Source organism: Herpailurus yagouaroundi, unplaced genomic scaffold (genome assembly GCF_014898765.1).
Source record: "Herpailurus yagouaroundi ecotype Mexico unplaced genomic scaffold, PumYag 490, whole genome shotgun sequence".
In the NCBI taxonomy this organism is placed as follows: Eukaryota; Metazoa; Chordata; class Mammalia; order Carnivora; family Felidae; genus Herpailurus; species Herpailurus yagouaroundi.
In genome coordinates, this window is record NW_024412707.1 from 816,300 (window position 1) to 840,624 (window position 24,325).

A 24,325-nucleotide genomic window follows, 5' to 3' on the forward strand; every position below is an offset into this window, starting at 1 on the left:
AGTGTCACTGTCAGCACTGAGGATCAGGAGATGACCAAGACAGCCTTGGAAAGGGGTAATACACAAGACCATGGGTGGAGTTGGCCTCAAACAGAGGGCTAGGCACAGGGACACCTCAGGGCTGTGGGCTCATCCAGGTGTGCCACAGCTTCTGGGAGGCTGGCTGCCCAGCCCCACCTGCTACAGCCCTGTGCCCATCACAGGTTCCTGTTCTGGCCTGGCCCCCACGGGGCAGGCCCCAGGTGCTGGCCCGGTGGGTTTTGGTCCGAAACTCAATCACCCTGGCTTGTTTTCAGTGAAGGAACCCAGCTCACCGTCCTAGGTAAGTGGCTTTCACCATATTTCCCAACATGTCCCACCCCTCTGTTGTCTGAGGAAAGTTACTTTTCTCTGGAGGCCATTTCCTATCTGCTTCCCAGCCTTAAGGGAAGATTTGCCCTTAGCAAATCTGTGGGATCTGGGGGAGGTGGGTTGGTCTCAGGGAAACCAGAAGGAAGAACTTCAATGGTACAAGCATTTACCTTTAGAGTCTGACAATTGAATGTGGTCAGGTCCTAGGGCCTGGGTTAGGGGCGTTGGTCCAAAACTGGGGACTCCTTCCCTTCTTCCAGAGCAGACACCTGTGTGGGGTCCAGAGACTGGTTCTGACTAGGGGCACTGGGGCAGCCTTGGAGAGAGTCGTTTGGGGTCTTGGCTAAGGGCTTGATGCCCATCCACGAGGTTGGGGACATGGCTGGGGCTGTGACCTCAGCCTTCAGGAACATAGAGGAGCAACCCGAGAGGAGGTCCATGGGAGGAGGACAGAGCAGTCTGGTTTGATCCAGGCTGAAGCGCTCGGGGCCTCTATGAGGCTATGAGGATGCAGGGACACAGAGACATGAGTGATGCAGGACAAGGTGACCAGAAGCACGGCCCTCCCAGGACATTGATCAGAAAGGAGTGGGTCCTGGGGCACCTGGGTGGCTCAGTCGGTTATGCGTCCAACTTTGGCTCAGGTCATGATCTCACAGTTAGTGGGTTCTAGCCCCATGTTGGGCTCTGTGCGGACAACTCAGAGCCTGGAGCCTGCTTCAGATTCTGTGTCTCCCTCTCCCTCTGTCCCTCCCCCATTCTCTCTCTCTCTCAAAAATAAGTAAACACTTTTTATTTATTTATTTAAAAAAAATTTTTTTTCAACGTTTATTTATTTCTGGGACAGAGAGAGACAGAGCATGAACGGGGGAGGGGCAGAGAGAGAGGGAAACACAGAATCGGAAACAGGCTCCAAGCCATCAGCCCAGAGCCTGACGCGGGGCTCGAACTCCCGGACCGCGAGATCGTGACCTGGCTGAAGTCGGACGCTTAACCGACTGCGCCACCCAGGCGCCCCAAGTAAACACTTTTTAAAAAAGGAAAAGAAAGGAGCAGGTCCCATGGGAAGAGTTTTTTTCTGTCCCTGGAGCCCCATGATCCCAGGGCCCCAGGTGTCTCACCTGTCTAAGGTGAGAGTGACCAAGTGGAGAGTGAGTGGAGGTTCAGAGCTACACAGCTGCCCCTTAAAGTCAGCAGTCATCAGGGGATGACTGCAGTTCACAGGGGAAGTACCCGGATCCAGAAGAATGAAGTGATATGGGGGCCAGATGCTGGGCTGAGGGGGAAACCGAGGCTGCAGATGCACCTTTCATCTACCTGGGAGAGGTGACATGGAAGGGCTATTGGGAGCATGGGGAACTGCCTGCTGTCCAGGGCTGAAGTGGAAAGGAGGATCCCCTGGGTGAACCAGCATGGCCACCATGGGAAAAGTCACAGAGGCTATAGATGGGGAAAGGGCTGCCCAAAGCCTGGACTCTCCCTGTGTTTCTCCCCCCTCTCCTCTGTCCACACAGGTCAGCCCAAGTCCGCACCCTTGGTCATGCTCTTCCTGCCCTTCTCTGAGGAGCTCAGAGCCAACAAGGCCATCCTGGTGTGCCTCATCAGTGACTTCTACCCTGGCAACTTGACGGTGACCTGGAAGGCAGAAGGGACCCCTGTCACCCAGGGCGTGGAGACCACCAAGCCTTTCAAACAGAGCAACAACAAGTATGTGGCCAGCAGCTACCTGAGTCTGTCACCTGACAAGTGGAAATCTTATAGCAATTTTACCTGCCAGGTCACACACGAGGGGAGCACCGTGGAGAAGAGGGTGGTGCCCTCAGAGTGCTCTTAGGTGCCTGAGACCCCCACTCACCCAAGAGGATGTGCAGCCAATGGACCTCCAGGAAGGTCTCTCCTCCCACCAGGATCATCCCAGCCCTTCTCCCTGCACCCAATCAATGCTCAATAAAAAGTCCTTCATTCAATCAGAAATCGTGTTCTCATTGGGGTTCATCACTTTATGCCCTAAACTCAACCATCTTCAAACATGAACACCATTCTTTTCATCCTGTGGGAAAGGAGTTGGCAGAAGGCATCCTCATGTTTTTTGAGGGGTAGTTTTACTCTCATCCAGAATTGCCAGAGAATATTCCAGAATAGGAGATACAAATCGAACCAAGATAGACTATCCTCCACCATGTCTGTATGCTTGCTTTTCTTGCATGGACCACATCAGTCACCAGCAGTACTGAAGCCCATGGACTCCTGGATAATGTCTGAGCTCCTTCCTGGACCTGGGGCTTCACTGTCTGCTATTAGACCCCCTCCTGAGATGTCCACTTTCCTTCCTTGAATGCCCCCACTGATGCCACCATGCAGAGAAGGGACGTGCTGAGGATGCTGGGAGGCAGGCCAGGGCAGGGTCCCAGGGGCAAGAGTTCTCGAGGGTGGAGGAGTGCTCAGTGCCACAGGCAGGGGATAGGCAGGACAAGGGCATGAACGCACATGCTGAGCCCTGCTAGTTGACTGGAATGCCCAGAGCCCAGGAGAGGGACAGGGATGGGGCTCAGAGGAAGCAAGCCCAGGGGTAGAACTCCTGAAGGCCTTGGCCCTGACAAGATCTGTGGTTCCAAAAGGCAACTGTACCCTAAGATATTATAGCGTGGCCTTATTGTGCCCATACTATTTATAAAACATGGGGACACATGTTATTCAGCTGAGCCATTCAAGGATTCTGTGAGGTTGACAGCCAGGATTATGGCCCCATTTCACAGGTAGGAAAACTGAGGCCCAAAATTATTAACAAGACAGACTCAACTCCTACATGTCCCAACTCCTAGTCTGGGGCCTCCCATCTGATAGACAGGGAAACTGAGTCCAGCAGAGGATGGGGCCTACCTGAGCTCACATAGAACTGCTCCTGTATGGAGAGCTGCCCTCTGCCAAGCACCAGGCATGCTCACGTGGGGTGACCTCCCTCTGTCATTCTGTGGCCCCAACTCCTTTTCAGAAGCGCAGAAAGGAAGCCCAAGAGTGGATGGCAGGCTGAGCCGGGGCTGCAGACCCCAGTGACGGTCCCTCTACCCATGGGTGACTAGAGGGAGGGCCAGCAGGCAAAGGTCCCGGGGGAAACTCTGTGGTAGGAGCCCATACCCCAGATTTGGGCAGGCTGGGATCCTCACTCACATGCAGCCTTTCTCAGCTCTTGACCTTGGGTGACATGCAAACCCTCTGTGGGCCTCAGTTTCCTCAGCTGTACAAGGGGGAGATAACTAGTCTCTCCCCCACAGGGTAAGTGTGGGGGTTCAAGGCAATGTCTGTGATGTACCTGATCCACAATGACCCTCACTAACCCCCCCCGCCCCCCAGCTATTGCTGTCATCTCCTGGGCTCTTGCCCAGGGGATGCCTCTGACATGCTATGTGACTGTGAGCAAGTTGCTTCCCCTTTCTGGGCTCCAACGTTTCCCTCTGCCCAAGGACTGCTGGGTGAGAGGCTTCAAGGGCCAGCCTGCCAGGAAATAGGAGGATAACTACATAAAGGAATTTGGCATGGAGGCCCTGGGCCTGCAGGGGCAGTGAGGCATAAAGCTAAAGGGGGTTAGAGTAAGTTGCCTCCCCCAATTCTAGTGGCCTTGCTGGCCACCCATGGGAACCCCCAAGCTAAAGTTAATCTTAACTTTGATCTAAACCAGAACTCAGTATGATAAAAGGGGAGAAATAAGGGGAAGAGAAACTGACCCTATGGTCAGTGGGGCGTGGGACAGGTGACAAACAGAGCCAGGTGTGGCCCAGGAAAGGGACAAGCAGATTCAAGGCTATAGCTGGAGGTTTGTGTAGCTCACAAGAGAGGGTAGCAGAGTCCTCACCCTACACTCAGCCCTCTCCCCACCCCAGCCTGGGCCTGGTGCTGGCCCCTGGCTGCCTCCCTGAGCTCTGCTCAGAATCCTGGAATCCTAGAGGGCATACCTCTGGGTCTCTCACCTCCTTCTTCCAGGACCTTCACTGAGTGCAGTCTCTTCCTAGGACTGCAGACTCTTTATCTCATCTTCCACCCAGTACCTGGTAACCGCAAGGCTACCAAGAAAGTTTGAAGGAAGGAAGGAAGGGAAGGAAGGAATGAAGGAAGGAAGGAAGGAAGGAAGGAAGGAGTGAATAGATAGATATGTGCATGGGTGAATGATTGATGGATGTGTGGGTGGATGGATGGATGGATGGATGGGTAGTTGGGTGGGTGGGTGGGTGCATGAACAGAGATAGGTGGATGATTGATAGATGTGTGGGTAGATGGGTGGACGTGTAGATAGATGGATGGATGATTGATGGATAGGTGATGAGTAAATGTATTGATGAGTTCATGGGTAGGTTAGTAATTGGATGGGTAAATGGGTGGATAGATAGTTGGGTGGGTGGATAGATCCTAACCATGAGAAACACAGAAACCTTGGTGCCTGGCAGTTCTGTGCAAAGTGACTGAACCCGACACTTGGGTTCTGATGCTGATGCTGACTTGAGTGTGACCTTGGGGCCATCACCACCTGAATGCACTAGCAATGAGCAATCCCAAAAAGGAAATTAAGACAATCCCACTGACAATAACATCAGAAAGAATACAGTTCCTAGGAACACATTTAACCAAGCTGGTGTGAGGTTTGTGCACTGAAAGATGGAAATGCAAACACCCTGAAGAGCCAAAAATATCTTGAGGGGCGCCTGCATGGCTCAGTCAGTTGAATGTCCAACTCTTAATTTCGGGTCAGGTCATGCTCCCAGGGTCATGGGATAGAGCCCCATGTTGGGCTCCATGCTGAACCCATGGGGCCTGCGTGGGATTCTCTCTCTCCCTCTGCCTCTCTTCCCCACTCACGCTCTCTCTCTCGCTTGCTCTCTCTCCTTCTCAAATAAAATTTTAAAAAGTATCTTGAAAATGAAGAACAAAGTTGGAGAACTCACACTTTCCAATTTCAATGCTTAGTAAAAGCGACAGTAACCAAAATGCAGTCCTGGCATAAGAATAAGGATCGATGCAATGGAATTGAGAGTCCAGAAATGAAACTATACACCTGAGCCAACTGATTTTTTTAAACAATTTTTTTAGAGTAGTTTTAAGCTCACAGAAAAATTAAGAGGAAGGTGCGGGAATTTTCTGTTTACTGCCTGCCGCCACACATGCACAGCCTCCCTATTATCAATCTCCCCCTCCAGAGGGTGCTTGTGTCACAACTGACGGACCTACATTGACCAGTCATTATTGTCCAAAGCCTAGAGTTTACATTATGGTTCACTTTTGGTATTGTGCCTTCAAAGGTTTGGAGTCAGCCAAAGGACCTGGAGGGGCTAATCTTGGGAGGAAAGATCCAGGTCTGGGAGATATTTCTCTCCTATCTTGGGACCATCCTGATGGAAAGTAGTCTCTGGGGCCCCTAAACTTCAGGCTCAGGTGGAAGCAATAGAGTGTGGAAGAGCTCAGCTCAACATAAGGGAAAATCGCCTTATTTGTATTCTGAGTTCTTGTTAAAATACAATTCGTTCATCTTGGTCTTTAGTTTAAAAATAACAACGGCTTACTCCAAATAATGTAGAAAGTACAGAAACGCGAACAGGAGAGAAAATCCCCCCCTCATACTTTGCCCAGAAGAGCCACTGCTGATATTTTGATGTACTTCCTCTACTTTAACCGTAAACTAGAACAACCATAAAAAGTATACATAAAATGTATTTGTAAAGTTTAAAAAGTAATAATAAAATAGGTCATGTACCACCTTAGAATCTGAATGTGACCAGGACCTCAGGAGCTCTTGCATTAACCATCTCTATACTTTTTCCCATAGTTTTATGTCCTCTGGGTGCCATTGAAACAACTGTTTTTCAGCTTCATTTGTTTGAACTTCATATAGATTCAGTGAGACTGCATGTGTTTTCTCTCTCTCAAGACTGTGTCTTTCATATCCATCCATGATGAGGCTCCTCTTCACTGCTGGTGGAGGAGCCACCACCTGGCTGTGTGCCCAGTCCTCGGTGACACTAGGCAGGTCTGCCTGAGGAGCCGGCCCGCCACCACCTCTGGAGCCCCAAGTGAGGGTTTCTTCGGGGCTCTATCATCATGCAACCCATTGTTTTGATTTGTTTTGTCTTTAAAAATGGAGACAGCTTAGTTTTTTTCCTGTTACAAAGAGGAATACAAAGATTTTTTAAAAATAAAACAGAAGAAAAGTATAAAGAAATTGCTAGCAGAGCCTGGAGACTGTGCTGGTTGTATCTGGTGTATGTCCTTCCAGACTTGACCTTGCATTTCACATAGACAACAAATAGATGATAGATGATAGGTAGATAGATAGACGATAGATAGATAGATAGAGAGCTTTCTTTTGTCACTGAACAGCACACCCACCCAGGGGCAGGTAAACCTGGGCGTGCATCACACTTGTGAACCTGAGGTTCTAACAACACTCAGGCAGCCTGTTCTGGGTCCCACTAGCGCCACCATTCCATACAAGATGCAGGCAACACCCCTAGCCTTCATCCCTATGCACTTGTCCCACCACTGACTTTGAGTTGACCTTTGCCACACTGATCAAAGGTCATGCCTGTCTAAGGCTCTGGAAGCATGTTACAGACTGACTTCCAGAAAGGCAGCACCCCACTCCTCAGAGCCCAGAAGGCCCCCCTGGAACCTAAGGAAGGGACAGCACGGACATGGATAGACAGGCACCCAAGGACATTGCCGTTCTATCTGTCCCACCCTGACTCTTGCTCTGCTCTGAGGCAGGAGGCAGAGAGGGGCTCTGAGGTTTCTTCCCAGTTCCTGGGGGCATCCACCACAGAGTGGTCCCTCCTCAGGAGGTCTCAGAGGAGGCAACCTCTCCCCAATGGTTGCCTCTCCCCAATGGTGTTTCCTTGGCAGCACCGAGCCCCAGGTGGAAGGAGAAGGCTTGGGACTGTGAGCTCTGGGGGGTGCTGGGAGGGTGTGAGGGCTGCGAGTGGGGGGCTGTGGACCGGGGTCTGTGGGGTCTGCACATGTTGGGCTGTGGGAAGGCACAAGAGGCTTTCTGCTGGTCCCCACAGTCAGGGCCCCAGGAGGTATTTGGTCTCCTCTGCCCGAGATAACACATGGCTGCTCAGTTTCTGAGGCCAGAGGCCCAAGTCTGGCCTTCCTGGGGCACCTGCCCTTGATGTGGAGGTTGGAGGGAGGAGCTCCAGCCCCAGCACCTCCAGCAGCAGGGCCTGGGGCTCTCACTCTGGGAATGGGTCTGAAAGCCTTGGCTGTCAGGCCCAGCAGGGGCCCCAGTTGCCCCAGGAGACAGAGGGGAGCTTGAAGGGGGTGGGGTCACTGGGACCTTAGAGACTGGGCTCCACCCACTCAGCTTTCACAGCAGAAACTGAGGCCCACAGGGGGCAAAGGACTTGCCTAGGTTACACTGTGAGCCTGGCTACCAGCTTCTAGGCCCAGTGCTCTCCATCACATGGCACTCACATGTCCTTGGCCCTGAGGGGCCCCCTCTCTGCTGGGCCTCAGCCCTGTAACCTGCACCCTGAGACACAGCATCGCTTCTGGGCTGTGGAGCTGAAGCACATTCAAGCACATCCTGGCTCAGTTGGCACTTGTCACTGTGCAAATCAATAAAGGGAAACCTCACTAAAGTGGACCCTGGAGGATAGAAGGCGAGGCCAGAAAAGAGAGCTGTACCACTCAATGTCAATTATAGAGAGAACAGTCAGTTACAGACCTCAAATGAAGAATCATCAACAGAAAAGAATGACCACAATTACAGGCCCAAAGGGACAAGACGTACCTTGAAACTTCTGTAATAAACCCACCCCGTCTGCAACTCAGCCAATGAGAAACTATCCTCACCCTCCCCTCCAGCCACCTCTCCTTCAAGGCCTGGGGGAGCCGAGTGAGCCCACTACCCCACACCCACATTCCAGGTTCCCTCTGATGGGCCAGGCCCACCCTCCTAGCACTGCCCTAGCCCAAACACCTCAGGTCCACGCCTGAGGAGAGGAGCTTGGGTCTGTCAGGAGCTGATGGCCAAGTGGTCAGGAGCCCAGCCAGGAAGTCACCATGCATGGTGCAGAGGTATCACCCACACAAGGATGTCACCATCTTACCCAGCTGTCCTCCATGGGCCACATGGTGTCCTGGCTACATTCCTGGCCAAGACATCCCTGTACAATGCTCTGTCTCTCTCTGTCTCTGTCTCTGTCTCTGTCTCTCTCTCTCTCACACACACACACACACACACACACACACACACACATTCGGGTTCCCAGGATCCTCCCAGAGCCCCAATGCTGGGCCTTCTCCCAGGGGAGGGGTGGGACAGAGGAGCTTAGGGTCTTGAACCTCCAGGTCCCCCCAACACAGGGTGCACAGACTGCCCCCCCGCCATGAGGGAAGAAAGCATCATGGGGAAAAGGAATTTCCAGACCAGAGGGTCCCTGAGAGGGGTCTCCTCCATGCTAGATGCGGGGGAAACACAAAAATACCAAGAACACTGACATGGTTGTGGCACACTCACCACACATAAGCAACAAATCCTAACCTGTGGTCAACCAGCTCCCAGCTTTCCGTAAGAGAAGAAAAACAGCTGGCCAAGCTGGACTCCCTTGTTCCGCTCTTGTCTCCTAGTTCTATGTACTCCCTATTCTTGGAAAGAAACCCAGCGTCATTCATTACACACGTAGCTACTGATCTGCTCTGAAGCCTGGCATTGCTTTAGGCCCTGGGGACATGACTGTGCTGAGACCAAGTCCTGAAGCAAAGTTCCAGTGGGTGGCAGAGGTCAGAACAAAGACATGTTATGTTGTAGTATGTGGTGTGATGAGTTCTTTAGGAAAAGGGAGAGGTTAAGGGAAGAGTGTGGCAACTGTTAGCTTAGATGGACGGTCAGGAGAGGCTACTCCTGAAGGAAGTGAGAGGATCAGCCAGGGAAGGTGCTTGGGGAAGGGTGCTCCCTTGCAGAAGGAACAGCAAGTGCAAAGGTCCTGGGGAGGGATGTGCCTGACAAATTGCAGGAACAGCAAGGAGGCCAGTGTGGCATGATTACAAGGAAGGCTGGGAGGCGGCAGAGGGAGCCAGAGTGTCCTTGGGGCCTTGCAATTTGTGCAGAGCATCTTGAATTTTGTTCCAAGTTTTCAAATGTACCCGAACATCATGTCGACATATCTTGTTCCTTCTAACTTTCTACGTATAATCAACCAGGCTCTAACCACTGAGCTCATGGCTCCGTGTGTGAATAGACAGCATGGTACTGGACATCCGGGTAGATGGATGAACATTTGGGCAGGTCCCATTCCTCCTTCACAAACACTGGCCCAGGGAACCCCTGCGCATCTCTGGTGCACACAGCAGACCTAGAACTGCAGGGACACAGGGAGTCTCTACTCCTGCAACCGCGGGGACATGGGATGTCTATGTTCACTTTTGCTATGAGCTGCAGCCAGCTCTTAGGAGCAGCCGGACTAATTTACTGCCTGGAGACAGGTCATGGCCCCACTCTCCACGTTCGTGCGCTTCCTTGGATTTTTGACGTTCCCAGGTTGCTGCCCCCGCGGTGTGCATCACCCCCTCCCCCTCCTCGGGCCCCGCCGCAGCACTGGGAACCCGGGTAAAGCCCACTGGCGTCAATCGGCAGTCACTAAGTCCCGCCGTCCTTGTCCTCATTCTACCCTGCCTAATATGACCCTGGATTCTGGAACTTCAGTTTCCCGTGGCCTCACTAGGAATTCCCTGAGCCCTCCCCGCGGTCCTGGTCTCCGCTCCTTCGTGTCTGCGCCCTGGAGCCCCCACCTGAGCATCTAGCGAGGAGACAGAGACCCCTGGCGACCGAAAAGGGTAAGGTGGGTCCAGGAGCCCGGGTGGGGCTGCCAGGGGCTAGAGAGGGATGGCGTGGGGCGACCCTCGGAGAGCACAGAGAACCCCGGACCACCTCCCTGGGACTCACGCTGTGGACAGAAGCTGGGCTAGCGGTGTGCCCAGAGGGGGGCCCTCTCCGGATCGCCCCCCAGTGTGGGCAGGGCAGCCCGGCTTCTGGGGTTGAAGGCAGGAGGGTCCTGGAGCTCAAGGAACACCTCTTCCTCTCAAGCTGCAGACCGTCGCCAGCCCCGCCCACTCTCCCACCAGGTTCCCATCCTGCCTGGGGTTCTCTTTCTTAGCCCGAGGTTCTTCCGTGTATAGTAAGGGTCCTCCCTTGGCTCCAGCGGACCAGTGAATGAGAGTGAAACAGTGTGAGGCTTGGACAGGAGGGTGAGGAGTCAAGAAAGTGCTTGTGTGAGGGATTGTGTGTGGGGTGAGTGTTTGTAGGCGTCTGGGTGTAAGCAAGTGTGAATGTATGTAGGTGATGTTCATTCCTCTCCCAGCTGATTCACATATACCTCTTTCTCTTCCCCTCAAAGAAAAACCAGAGCCGCAGAGAAGTTTGTGAAAATTAATAAAGGCAAACTTTCCTGAAATGGAGTGGCAGCAGCTCTCAAGACTTACCACTAGACTCAAGGGTTGTCAGTTACTGATCCTCAACAGAAGCATCAACAGGAAAGAATCATCAATTATAGGCCTCAACAGAGAAAGCTGGGCATTGTATCTCCTACAAGAAACTGACCACCCAGCTACTCCGCCAATGAGAAGCCTTCATCACCCTGAACACTTGTCTTTCTCCAATGATCTCCTTCAAAACAACCCCTCCCAACTTCCTCCTTCTCCATATGATAATGTTTCTCTCCTTTGTTGGACTAGCCTATGGTTGTTTCCCCAGCTTGAATTGCAGTATTCTGGTATTCCCTAATAAACCCATTTTTGCTGGGAACATGAAATGCTTTTTTAAGGTCAACATTACTTGGAGATCAGAAGTAGGATCCAGAGAAGACCCCCCCCCAACAATTCCGAGGCTGGTGAGCAAACAGGTGATGGTACCCGCAGAGCTCACTGCTTTCTTGTTGAGTTTGAGGATAAGTCTCTCCTGGATTTGGAGCTCCACTTTCTGCATTTTGAGCTTTCTAGGATTCATTTGGGATTGATTTTAGAGCTTTCTTTGTTCTTTCTGAGAGTACTCATTTGGACTTTGGTCCAATTTCCTATTTATGTTATTTTATTATTATTATTTTAAACGTTTATTTATTTTTGAGACAGAGAGAGACAGAGCATGAACAGGGGAGGGGCAGAGAGAGAGGGAGACACAGAATCTGAAACAGGCTCCAGGCTCTGAGCTGTCAGCACAGAGCCTGATGCGGGGCTCGAACTCACGGACTGTGAGATCATGACCTGAGCCGAAGTCGGACGCTTAACCGACCAAGCCACCCAGATGCCCCTATTTATTTATTTTAGAGAGAGAGGGCAAGTGAGGGAGAAGGGCAGAGAGAGAGAAAATCCTTTTTTTTTAATTTTAAATTTATTTTGGGAAAGAGAGAGTGCGCATGTGTACACAACCAGGGGGAGGGGCAGAGAGAGAAGAGAAAGAATATCCTAAGCAGGCTCTGGGGCTTGAACTCACCAACGGTAAGATAATGACCTGAACTGAAATCAAGAGTTGGATACTTAACTAAGTCACCAGGTGCCCTGAGAGGGGGGTGGGGGAGAAAGAAGGAGGAAAAGAGAATCTTAAGCAGACTACACCCTCAGTGCGGAGCCTGATGTGGGGCTGAATCCCAAGGCCCTGGGATCACAACTTGAGCCAAAATCAAGAGTTGTAGGCTCAACCGCCTTAGCCACCCAGGTGCCCCTGTCCAGCTCCTTTTTAGAACCAGCTATTTCTATTGAAACTGTCCTAGCCCTTGGTCTGATTTCTTTTGGAACCAGACTGTGCCTATTAAAACTGTGTTGTTTATGAATTTTTCTGCTCTAGATAAAAACCTCTAAGAAATGGGGTCCCAGCCCTCAAAATGCTTTAAGAAGGCCCTCCCCTTCTGGGACCCTGGCCAGTTTTATCTTTAAAAACTGTGCACATTTCTCATGCACATTTCTAACTAAATGGACTGACTTGATCAAAAGTAATTTAAGGACACCCATGGCCATTATGGAGAATTTGAGGCCACTCTGGCCATCATGGGGATTTTTCAGTCTCTCCATACGTCCTTTTCTCAAAACTGAATTGGGCAGCCATGCTTCTAAAATTGTCAAAACTGAATGGGATGGTATTCAGTTCTATTTGGATTGGTTTTTAAGCTTTCAAATATTATCAGGAATCTAAAATTATCTCTGCAAAATACAGTTTCTAGGCTGTGACAAAGACAAAAAGGCATCTGAGGCCTGTTTTCCCCTCCGTGTTTTCTTTGTCTCCAAATACACAGCAGCCATTTCATCAGGCCCCACTTTGGGTGCTATCTTCTTCCCCTCTGCACCACCTCCATCTCCTCTATTTCCTCAGTTTCCCCATCCAATTATCCTGCCCAAATGTCCTGAACCTCTCCTTGCTCCATCCTACTTTGAACCTATCAGAACCTGCCCCTTTATTTTATTTTTTTAGTGTTTTACTTACTTTTGAGAGAAAGAAAGAGAGAGAGGCCAAGCACAAGCTGGAGATGGGCAGAAGCAGGCTCTAGGCTCCAAGCCGTCAGCACAGAGCCCAATGTGGGGCTTGAACTCACGAACCGTGAGATCATGATCTGAGCTGAAGTCGGACGCTTAACCTACTGAGCTACCCAGGCACCCCAGACCTGTCCCTTTAAAGTCAAACCTTCTGAGGATCCAAATTAATGCCAAATATCTTCTGTTCCCGGGACTAAGGCCTAATTTGGAGCCATAATCAAAGTGTTTCCTAAAGTGACTGAGGATCCCCATAAGTTTGCTGAGGATTTTAATAGAGTTGTTAAAACTTACCAACCTCATCTCTCAGATTTGGACCAGTTAATCCAGTGTTTGTTGGTGAGGGGCAGGCCAAACATTGGGGGATGAAACTTGCCCAATGGGAACATCCTGAAAGAGAAAAACAAAACCTAACTTTTGACAAAAATGTTAGAACACTAGCTGAAAACCTCCACTGAGCTTGTACAATAGCTTTGCGTAAGCTTGTTGATTGGAATGAAATTCAGGCTTGCTCACAAAAATTTGATGGATCTGTTTGTGACTATTGTAATCAACATTTGTTTGTTTTCAAAGAATATTCTGGTCTTCCTTTAGATGTTGAAAACACTCGGGTCACCTTAATGCCATGTTTATTAAGGGGCTGAACTGGGATCTTTCTCTTTTAGTTAAAACAACCAGGATGCAATGGAAGACTATGTCCCCTCCAGATATAATCAGTTTGACAAACCAGCTTTCACACCCCAGATGAGACACCTAGAAGAAACACTTCTAAAATTCTTAATTTTCACCTCTCACCAGTGGAGGCCCCCGGACAAAACCAAAGGCCTCATGGTCTGTGCTGTTACTGCAGAGACCCAGGACATGGGGGAAAAGATTGTTACAAAGTGAAGTGTTCCAGATGCCTTCAGCCCTCTAGTCAGCTTCTCCAATGTCCTAATTCCCAAGGATAGGGCTCTGCCCAATCCTCCTTCTTAATTGTCTCAGAGAAACAATGCTCCAGATTGGCAATAAATCTCTCTGTTGTTATTTTAATTTAAGGTTATTTATTTTGAGAGAGAGAGGCAGAGAGGGGCAGAGAGAGAGGATCCCAAGCATGCTCCGCACTGTCAGCACAGAGCCTGATGCAGGGCTCGATCTCATGAACCATAAGGTCATGACCTGAGCCAAAACCAAGAGTTGGACGCTTAACCGACTGGGCCACTCAAGTGCCCCTCTCTGTCATTGTTGACCCTGGAGCTACACTCTTGGTACTCAACCCCACTGCTGTAAAGTAGCCTCTTCCTCAGAGTACTAAAGCAGCTCAAATACTAGGGGGCTCTAATAAATCTCTAAAGGTTCCTGTCTCAAAACCTATCCCCTTTTGCTAAGGTGCTTTGAGAGATACCCACTCTTTTCTTCTTAGTTCCTCTGCTCGTAATCATTTTGGGGGCTGAGATTTCTTTTTTAGGGAATGGGGGGGGGGGACAGGATTTATTAGGAAATATCAAAGGGGAGAACTAGTTCTAGAATTTGACAATGGTAATAAAAAAAGCCAACCAGGTCAATTAAATGACACTTTGACATCCTTCATTTTCTCTATCTTGGATGGGATGATAGCAGAGTCTGGGGACACTGAAAATGTGTCCCTATTGAATCACTTACCATCCCCTTTAAGGGCAAAATCTCCACAGTGAACTTCTTTCAACATTCAAATAGATCCCTGAAACCTCTCCCCCAAATTAGTCAATACCCTATAAATAAAGAACCCTTCAAGGCATCAAGCCCATAACAGAAGATTGTAAGGCTCAGGACCTCATTATCCCCTGTTCTAGTCCCTGAAATACACTTATTTTACCTGTGAGGAAGCCCGTTGGTGGAGACAGAGGTTTGTCCAGGGCATCTGAGCAATGAATAACATTGTTATCCCTTAGCACCCTGTCTTCCTAACCCCCACCTGCTAACTGGCATCTGTTCGCCCCGAAAGCCAATTTTTTCACTGTAATTGATCTGTGTAGTGTGTTTTCAGTAATCCAGTTGATAGAAATAGCCAATATCTTTTTGCTTTCACTTGGGAAGAACGGTAATACACCCAGACAGTGATGCCCCAGGGTTTCACAGAGAATCCTTACTTTTCACAAATCTCAAAAGCTGATTTGGATGACAGAATGTTTTCTGCAGGCTCTACTTTGTTGTAACACACAGATGATTTGCTTCTCTGCTCCCTTTCCCAAACCTCTTCACAGGAAAACAATATCTACCTGTTAAAACTTTTGGCCCTAGAGGGCCATAAAGTCCTCAAAGAAAAATTGCAGTTCACTCCAACTCAGATTTGATACCTAGAGCACCTGATCTTGGAACAAGGACTACATTTGGATCTAGGTAGGCTTTGTGGCAGCCTGAAATCTGAAATTCCCCAAACCTAACACTAAGTGCCAGTTATGAGGTTTTCTTGGACTGCCTGTCTACTGTTGAAATTGGACTCGAAACTTCTCTTTTCTGGCTCAACCTCTAAATGCTTTACTAAGAAATGACAAACCTGGCCTTCTTATTTAGAAAAATTGGGACAACATAGTTTGGGAGACAAAAACCCCCATTCTTGGGCACCCTAATTATTGCCTTCCCTTTTTTTCCTTTTATGTGAGAGGGAAGGGAATACCTTTGGAGTACTTGCCTAAAAACATGGAGACAATCATTAGCCCATAAGGTACCCTAGCCAACAACTGGACCCTGTGGCATGGGGATATCCCCCATTGCCCCAGAGCCATTCCTGCCACTGCCCTTTCGGCTAAGACTACTGAAGAGGTAATTGTGAGGTCCCCTTTAATCATCCCTGTGCCCCATGCAGTAGAAACCCTCCTAAATTCTCATCAGTCAATACTCTTCAGCCAGCTGCCTCACTTCCTAGGGGATCCTGTTGCAGCCTGCTCCCCCTAGAACTCCTTCTTGCTGCAGTAACCTTAACCTGGCTATTGTTCCTCCTTCATGGACAAGACCCCTTGTAACAGCTTAACACTGACAGATCACCTTTTGACTCCCCATGACAGTTTGTTAGCAATTCCTTTAAATTTTTGTTTACGTTTTTATTTATTTTTGAGACAGAGAGAGACATAGCATGAACAGGGGAGGGTCAGAGAGAGGGAGACACAGAATCCGAAACAGGCTCCAGGCTCTGAGCTGTCAGCACAGAGCCCGAAGTGGGGCTCGAACTCACGGACTGTGAGATCATGACCTGAGCCGAAGTCGGACGCCCAACCGACTGAGCCACCCAGGCGCCCCTGTAAGCAATTCCTTTAACCACTGCGTATTTTCCAGGGTTTACCGATGGGTTTCATAGAAGTATGAAAGTATTAATTAATTAATTAATTAATTAATATAAATAAATAAAATAAAGTATGAAAATAGTAAATATTGTGCTGGGTATGCTATTGCAACTCCTTCTGAACTTGAGACCACACCTTTACCTTTAGCTACTTCCTCAACAGGCTGAGATTTACCCCCTTACTCAAGCTTGTATCTTACCAATGGTGAACTGCAAATGTTTATACCCATATTTCGTATGCCTTTTGGGTCACTCACTTGGAATGTTATGGAAACAGCAACGTTATGTAAGATTTCCTTACCTCTAATGGGGATAAAATCTAAAGTGGCTCCTGTGTCAAAAATTTATTAGATGCCATACACATGGCTGGTAGTTCTCGTTATTGTTAACGTACCTGGGCATTCCAGACTGGACTCCCTGGAAGCCAAAGGAAATCACCTTGCTGATATTTCTGGCAAAAATGATGCTGTTAAAAAAAACAATGACTAAACCTTTCTCATGGTCCAAAGAGATGTTCTCCCAAATGATCATTTGGAAAAATTGACACCCAACAATTGGCCCCAGAAAAGGAAAACCAATATTGGAAATCTAATAGTTGTTGGTTTGGGGGGCCTGGGTGGCTCAATTGGTTGTGTCCAGCTCTTGATTTTGGCTCAGGTCATGTTACCAGGGTAGTGGGACTGAGCCCTGCAACAGGCTCCACACTGAGCATGGAGGTTACTTAAGATTCTCTCTCTCTGGGCCCCTGGGTGGCTCAGTCAGTTAAGCGTCTGACTTTGGCTCAGGTCATGATCTTATGGTTCAGGAGTTTGAGCCCCACATCAGGGTCTCTGCTAGCAGCATAGAGCCTGCCTCAGATCTTCTGTCTCCCACTCTCTCTGCCCCTCCTGCATGCACATGCACGGTCTCTCTCTCTCTCTCTCAAAAATATATAAACATTAAAAAAAAAAAGATTCTCTCCCTTTGCCCCTCTACCCCACTCATGTATTCTCTCCCTCTCTCTAAAATAATTAATTAATTAATTAATTGTTGTTGGTTTGATAAAAAGAGAGAACTCTGATTTATCAGGATGATAAATAACAATTTGGCCTGTTCAGAAATTCTAGATTTCCCACTACCTACCACTGCACATGCATTAAAACATTGGTGCACTGACAAAATTATGGCATTCGTGAACCAATATTGGTGGGGAAATATTAATAAGGCTCAAAAAATGTCTACCTCACTTGTCCCAACTGTCCAAAGTACAGTCCAGGGAACCTTGTTTAAACTGTTCCCAGACACTTTAAACTGCCCACTGGATCATTTGAAGTTTGGCAAATAGATTTCATACAGCTTCTCTGGTCTCATGGATATAAATGTGTTTTAGTCATGGTTTGTAGGATTTCTCATCAGGCCAAAGTTTCCCATTGTAGACAGACCATTGCTGCTTCTACAGCTAAAATTCTGTTAGAAAATATTATCCCTACCTGTGGAACCCCTTTAGAATTTCATAATAATCAGGGAACCCGTTTTGCTGATTGATTTGCTTCAGCAAGTGTATTTGGCCAATTATACAACACTTCCATTGTACATATTAACCTCAATCCTCAGGATAGTTGAACATACTAATGGCACTATTAAGACACGACTGGCAAAAGTTGTAGAGACCCTACAAATATATGGCTGAAAGCATTGCAATCAGTCCTTCTACATCTCAGATCTATCCTCTTTGGAATTTGGAGACTCTCACCCTTTGAGAGGGTCACAAGACCTCAAATGCACTTGGCCCCTCCCTCCTTTGACCCACAATTGAAGGAGATATATTTCAATATCGTAAAGGTTTAGTTGCTTCTATTAAAAATAACCATGCTTCAGTAGAGCAGTCTTTTCACCGTGTACTCCCAGGAGATTAAGACCTTAAGCATCACGCCTTGCAATCTGGAGATATTGTCTATTGGAAAAGATACCTTCAGAAAGACTCCCTTCAACCTTGCTGGAAAGGTCCTTAAAAGGGGCTGCTAACCAACCCTTGTGCTGCCAAACTCCAGGGAACAGACTCTTGGATTCACGTAACACGTGTAAAGAAAGTACCAAAATCTCACTGGACCTGTACAGCATCTGGTGACCTGGAACTGAAGCAGACGACATCTGACACTTTCCCTTTCCCAAGATGTCCAGACAAGGCCTGTTAGAAGGCTCAAGATTAACAGAAGATTGTGCTTTTCATCTGGACCATTGAATAACTCTGGATTCTTACCCAAGTTCATGGTTTCTGAATTTATTAGACTGTATCATGGATAATACATTCAGTTCCATTTTGAGATAACAGTGCTGTTTTAAAATGTCTTTAAGGTTTTGCTGTTTTGCAAAAAGTTCATCAGCTATTGCTTCATGTTTAGACCTGCACTACATTGTCCCCAATGCACTTGGTTAATTCTGTAAGTGTGCTTTTGCAGTATTCATTATTCTGTTTTCATGACTGCTTTAAAGTGGGGAATTCCAGGAGGCATACATGACTCCGGGTTTGCCTCCACAAGGAGAACTTTTCTCCCCTAAGTTAGAATAAGTGCCAAGAAATATTTTCAGTTGGCTGTCTTCATACCTAGGGTTCTGAAACCCTAGGATCATCATGCAATTTGGAATTATCATATGATGTTTCATTTTGTACTTGTTGGCTGTCCAACCTTTATAAAAAGGATGTGTCCAAGAAGGAGATGATCTCCAGTGTTTACGATCTTGATAAATACGGACTGTAGTTGGGAAGTGCCTGAGAGTTTTCCTGCTCCACCTCCTTGTTACTTGAACATGACCTCAGTAGATTTCCAATTTGTACAACCTCTCTACATTGTGACACATGACACCCAGGAAAGGTCCTGGCACTGAGGAACAAAAGACCACTGAAAACCTGACTCTCAGGGCACCTGGGTGGCTCAGTCAGTTGAGCATCTGACTTCAGCTCAGGTCACTATCTCAGGGCTCTTGGGTTCGAGCCTCATGTTGGGCTTTGCTCTGATGGCATGTAGACTGCTTCAGATTCTCTGTCTCCATCTCTCTCTGCCCCTTCCCTGCTCATGCTCTATCAAAAATAAACATGTTTTTTTTCAACGTTTATTTATTTTTGGGATAGAGAGAGACAGAGCATGAACGGGGGCGGGGCAGAGAGAGAGGGAGACACAGAATCGGAAACAGGCTCCAGGCTCTGAGCCATCAGCCCAGAGCCTGACGCGGGGCTCGAACTCACGGACCGCGAGATCATGACCTGGCTGAAGTCGGACGCTTAACCGACTGCGCCACCCAGGCGCCCCTAAAAATAAACATTTTTTAAAAATTAAAATAAGACATGGCTCTTGATCAGCAATGCTTTCAGAGAAAGATCTTCATCAAAAAAACATAATGTGAAAATTAATAAAGGGCAAACCTCACTGAGTTGGAGTCGGGAAGCCAGAAGAGGGAAGCTCTCATGCCATACTCAAACCCAACACGGGGCTCGAACTCATGAACCGTGAGATCATGACCTGAGCCAAAGTCAAGAGTCAGACACTCAACTGACAGAGCCACCAGGTGCCCCTCCAATGGACTTTCATTTAAAATAGTCCCTCCCAACTTCCTCTCTTTCTTTTCAATAATATAATGTTCCTCTGCTTTGTTTGCTGGACCAGCCAACGATTTTTGCCGTAGCTTACTTGTCACAGATTGCAATTCCCTGCTATGAGTAATCCTATCTTTTGCTGGTAAAATAACGGTGGCTGCCTCTTTTTAAGGTCAACAAATTAAAGTAGTAAAAACAGGTTTTATTCAGGGACTATTGGAATAGGAGGAAAGAGACCTCAGTATAGAACCAGGCTCATTTCAAATACAGCATGGGCAGGTGGGGATTTGTTGCCAAGGCAAAAGGCAAGGGGGCAGTGGATAGAAGATTACTAAGAGGGGACACCATGGTAAGGGGGATTCTGGCTAACCCGACCTAACAGGATTCTTTACTGAAGACAGGCCACGGTGATCAGACCTTACCTGGGGGATGGCAGAGGAAGAGGAACCCAATCAGAATTGAGTGTGGGGGGATTCTGGTTAGATGGACTTCAGAGACTTCTTGCTAAAATCAGATAATAGAAGGAAGTGCACAGATGAGCCTAGGAGAAGGTTCAGGAGCCTGACTGCAGTTCCATCCAGCAAAGAGTCTTTGTCAAGATTCACACACCCATTTGATATCCTATAACTTAGATACTGAAATAGAAGATTACCCACTATTAATACATCTAGTGTTAGATTGTATGGAAATGGGGGGGGCTGTTATTATAAATGTATGTAGATGTAGGGGTGCCTGTCTGGCTCAGTTGGTGGAGCATGTGACTCCTGATCTCAGGGTTGTGGGTTTAAGCCCCATATTGGGTGTAGAGAGAACTTAAAAATAAAATTCTAGGGGTGCCTGGGTGGCACAGTCGGTTAAGCATCTGACTTCAACCAGGTCACGATCTCACGGTCCGTGAGTTCGAGCCCCGCGTCGGGCTCTGGGCTGATGGCTCAGAGCCTGGAGCCTGTTTCCGATTCTGTGTCTCCCTCTCTCTCTGCCCCTCGCCCGTTCATGCTCTGTCTCTCTCTGTCCCAAAAATAAATAAACGTTGAAAAAAAATTAAAATAAAATAAAATTCTAGGGGTATCTGGGTGGCTCAGTTGGTTAAGTGTCTTGATTTCGGCTCAGGTCATGATCTCACAGTTGGGAGATTGAGCCCTGAGTCGGGTTCTGCACTGAACAATGAGTCTGTTTAAGATTATCTCTCTCCCTCTCCTTCATCCCCGTCCCCACTTGCACCCGTGTTGGGTTCTGTGCTAACAGTATGAAGCCTGCTTGGGATTCTTTCACTCCCTCTCTCTCTGCCCCTCCCTTGCTCGTGCTCTCTTAATTTCAAATTAAATATTAAAAAAATTGTTTTTAATCTTAAAATAGATATTCACATAGAAACAAGAAAGACATGCCAGTAAGTACTAACCTACTTACTTGGTTAGAGCTGGTGTTTATTGTTCCCACTGCCCATTCTGTATTCCCTTTGCCCTCAGCAAGCACCTCAGCTGGTCAGGGTTACTTGTCCAGTGGGGTAACCCAAATCTCCATTCTTGAGGGTCTAGGACACGAGCACTCCTGCTTGAAGGAGTCAGGAGTAGTTGGCATTAACTGTCATCATGGGATGAAGGTACCCTGAGGTCCTCAGAGTTCCAGACACATTCCTTCCAGCCCCCAATACCTGACAGTCAGACCAATCACCCGTGCCCAATTGTTCACTGGTATGAGATGACCACAGTGGCCAAGGGGGTGGCCTCTTGTGTGCTTGGAAGAAGCCTGCTTCTCTTGGGAACGAAAACTGCTAAACTAGTAGAGCCCAAAGTTGGGCTGACATTCTTGCTGGTGGTGTCCCAGGCTGGTGAACCTTGGTGAGGGGGGGTAAGCAGCACCTCAAACTGGTTTTCTGGTTACATGTTTCTGGTTACTAGCATCATTGTGTTGTATTCCAAGAACATAATTTACACTTCAGCCCTTTGACATCTGCCGATTCTATTCTTTATAGCCCAGCATGTATGCACTTTTTGTTTTGTGTGCCTTGGAAAGAATGTGTGTTCTGCACTCAGCATGTGCTGCTCCATGGATGACTAGGAGGTTAACTGTCTTGTTCAAGTCTTCTCTAGCCTTTTCCATTCACAGCACACTTGTTCTGTTAGTTCCTGGCAGGGATGTGTAAAAATCTGGTAGCACCCATGCATCCGGTAGGAGTCCCCAAGCTTGGTTTCCTGTGGAGATGGAGGTTGGATGCCCAGCAGCTGCCTCCCCTCTGGCTTCAGACCCGCAGAATGGCTGAAGCAAAGGTGAGAAGGAGATGCTGGATCTGCTCCTGTGGAGAGGCCAGGGGGGAGGCAGCTGCTGGGCATCCCATAGGCTGGTGTGCACCCCACAGGTAGGTGGGGTCCTGTTTCTCTGATCTCTGCCAGGCAGACTCCCAGCACCCCCTGGTGACCTCTTGCTTCATGTCAGATACTTAGCCCTGGAATGCACTGAGGTCTCAGACAAGGAGACCTTGTCCGCTGCTGCCCTGGACAGTTCTCCTCTGTCTCTATGGATTGGCTGGTCTCTTTGTCTCCCTCCCTGTCACTCTCCTGCTGCAGGTACTATGGGGAAACAGGCTCCTGCCAGCATTCTCCCCTTCAGTGCCTGAGAACACAAAATGCCAAGGACTTCTGTTGTCATCTTGGAACTGATTCCAGGCTCTCCCTGCTTCACTCTTCTATGAACTAGCCTTCCCTTGAAATTCCGGCTGGGCCCTGGCTCCATCATAGTGGGAAGAAACCAAGGACCAGGTGAGATTCAGTCACTGTGAGAGTCTGAGATTTGGTTGTCCTGGTCAGGGGCTAGGCTGTGGAGGGTGAGGGCTCAGTCAAAACCATAGTTAGGGTGCTTGCAAAGTCATTTTTAGGAGGACTGTAAATATGCCAGGTGTTGAGATGATGTGAAAGTGTCATAGTGTGACATAAAGGAGAATAGTCACCCTATCTTGGACCCACTCTATCTTCTCATTCTCCACTAACCAGAGTGCTGGCCCTGACCCTAAACTTGGTCTTCCTCCCTGGTCCAGCTGCACCTGACACCTAGAATACAGCACAGGGCTGGGGAAGGTTGTGTGGGGGAGGGGAGCCTGGCCTTCTCAGAATAGCTAATCCTGGAGAAGGATGCCCCATCTTCAGCCCATGCTCTTTCCATGGGTGGGAGATGGGTGTACCCTTAGGGACACCCTTCCACCAGAGGAAGGCATGTTCCAGAACATAGAGGTTCAGTGTGGCTGGAGCATGGAGGGCCTGGGTGAGGAGGAGGGTGTCACATCAGGAAGCGCCTACAGGCTGGCCTCAAAACTTAGGCTGACAGAAACCAACAGGGGTGTTTGAGGAAGGTAGTGACCCCATCAGAGAGTAGAATGCTTACTCTGACTGCCAAGGGGAGAAAGCCAGGAGGGGAAGTCTGGCCAGTGGTAGGAGGCCAGAGGGAGTGGTGCAGCAGGCCAGCAGTGGATGGCAGCAGCCCAAGGTGGGAGCAAATGACAGGAAGAGGTGGCATCAAGAGATACTAAGGGCAAGACTTGGGGGTGGTGGAAATCAGTGAATGAGAAGGCACAGCAGGAAGTGGTTTCTAGCTCTTGGCTTGAAATCAGTCTGGAGAAAAGAACAGGTGATAGAGAGAGGGTTGAAAAGCATTCTTGACATGCAAAACAGGCAGGAGTAAGTCTCTTGTGCACATAGCACTTGCTCCACAGCGCAGTGTGGGACCCGGTGGCAGGTTCCTCCCCTACAGGGCTGTCAGATAGAAAGGAAGATGGGCAGAGAGGCCCCTGTTGGAGACCTCCAGGATGGGCTATCAGAAAGGAAAGACCTTGGGCTTTATTTATAAGACCAGATAAAACCTCACTAAGCTCCAAGAAGGCAACTAACTCTACCCCCGTTTCACTCCCACCATGAACCCAGGATAGCTCTTCACTTTTGGGGGTGCCTGTGGTCCTGGGAGACCTATCCAGAACCACACAAGGTGCCACTTCCTTTTTCTTGAAGATGAGGCAACATGAAGGCTACATAAGGAGCACATTGTTACTTGGCTGCTTGTGACTCCTTCTCTCATTTCTGGTGTGGACCTGGAAGACCTAAGTGAGGTGCAGGGAGCAGAAAGAGTAGTGCATCCAGTTATCTCTGGGGAAGAGAAGAGTTAGCCTGGCTAAGGGTGGTGGCAAAAGGAAGACACTTCACTTGGGGAGCTCTTGTAAGAGCCTTTCACAGGTTTGCAGGTTGTCACCAGGTGCTCTGGACCTCAGAGGGAGGACACCCCCCAGGGGGGAGGCCACAGACACTGGAGGTCTTCAGCATGTGCCCCCCACCAGCATTCGGAGGACTGTGCAATTGTATGGCCTGTACTACAGGAGGGATGGTCCATGTCCTGACACCCCAATTCCACACTCACCAGGCAACCTTCTGATGCAGTTTCCTGGGCTATTAGATACTGAAGATGGGGTTCTCCATCCAAAAAGGGCTTCTCTTTTCCTACCCCCAGTAAATCTGTGCATCAACATTCTGGCAAATATATATATTCACCTTGTGTAATGTTGGCAAATGTCAACTTGCCCCTCAAGGGCTGAGCAACTCAGCAACTTGCCCCTCAAAGGCTGA

At 48.7% G+C, this 24,325-nt stretch overlaps 2 long non-coding RNA genes and 1 gene segment (V, D, J or C); 2 read left to right on the top strand and 1 right to left on the bottom strand.

The window, feature by feature from the left end:
• LOC121023051 (immunoglobulin lambda constant 1-like) overlaps positions 1–2,321 on the top strand; it is a 14,622-nt gene extending 12,301 nt beyond the window's left edge. Inside the window, 2 exon segments of the C gene segment in view lie at positions 204–322; positions 1,866–2,321. Of these exon segments, the coding sequence occupies positions 204–322; positions 1,866–2,185 (439 nt within the window).
• LOC121023054 (uncharacterized) lies at positions 2,075–23,536 on the bottom strand. The gene is made up of 3 exons (XR_005787223.1): positions 23,511–23,536; positions 13,671–13,677; positions 2,075–2,189 (listed from the first exon to the last, which is right to left on the bottom strand). It is a non-coding gene; the product is annotated as an uncharacterized LOC121023054 (long non-coding RNA).
• On the top strand, positions 9,910–11,144 carry LOC121023053 (uncharacterized). Its single transcript, XR_005787222.1, has 2 exons — positions 9,910–10,170; positions 10,731–11,144. It is a non-coding gene; the product is annotated as an uncharacterized LOC121023053 (long non-coding RNA).
• Positions 23,537–24,325: the final 789 nt, after the last annotated feature.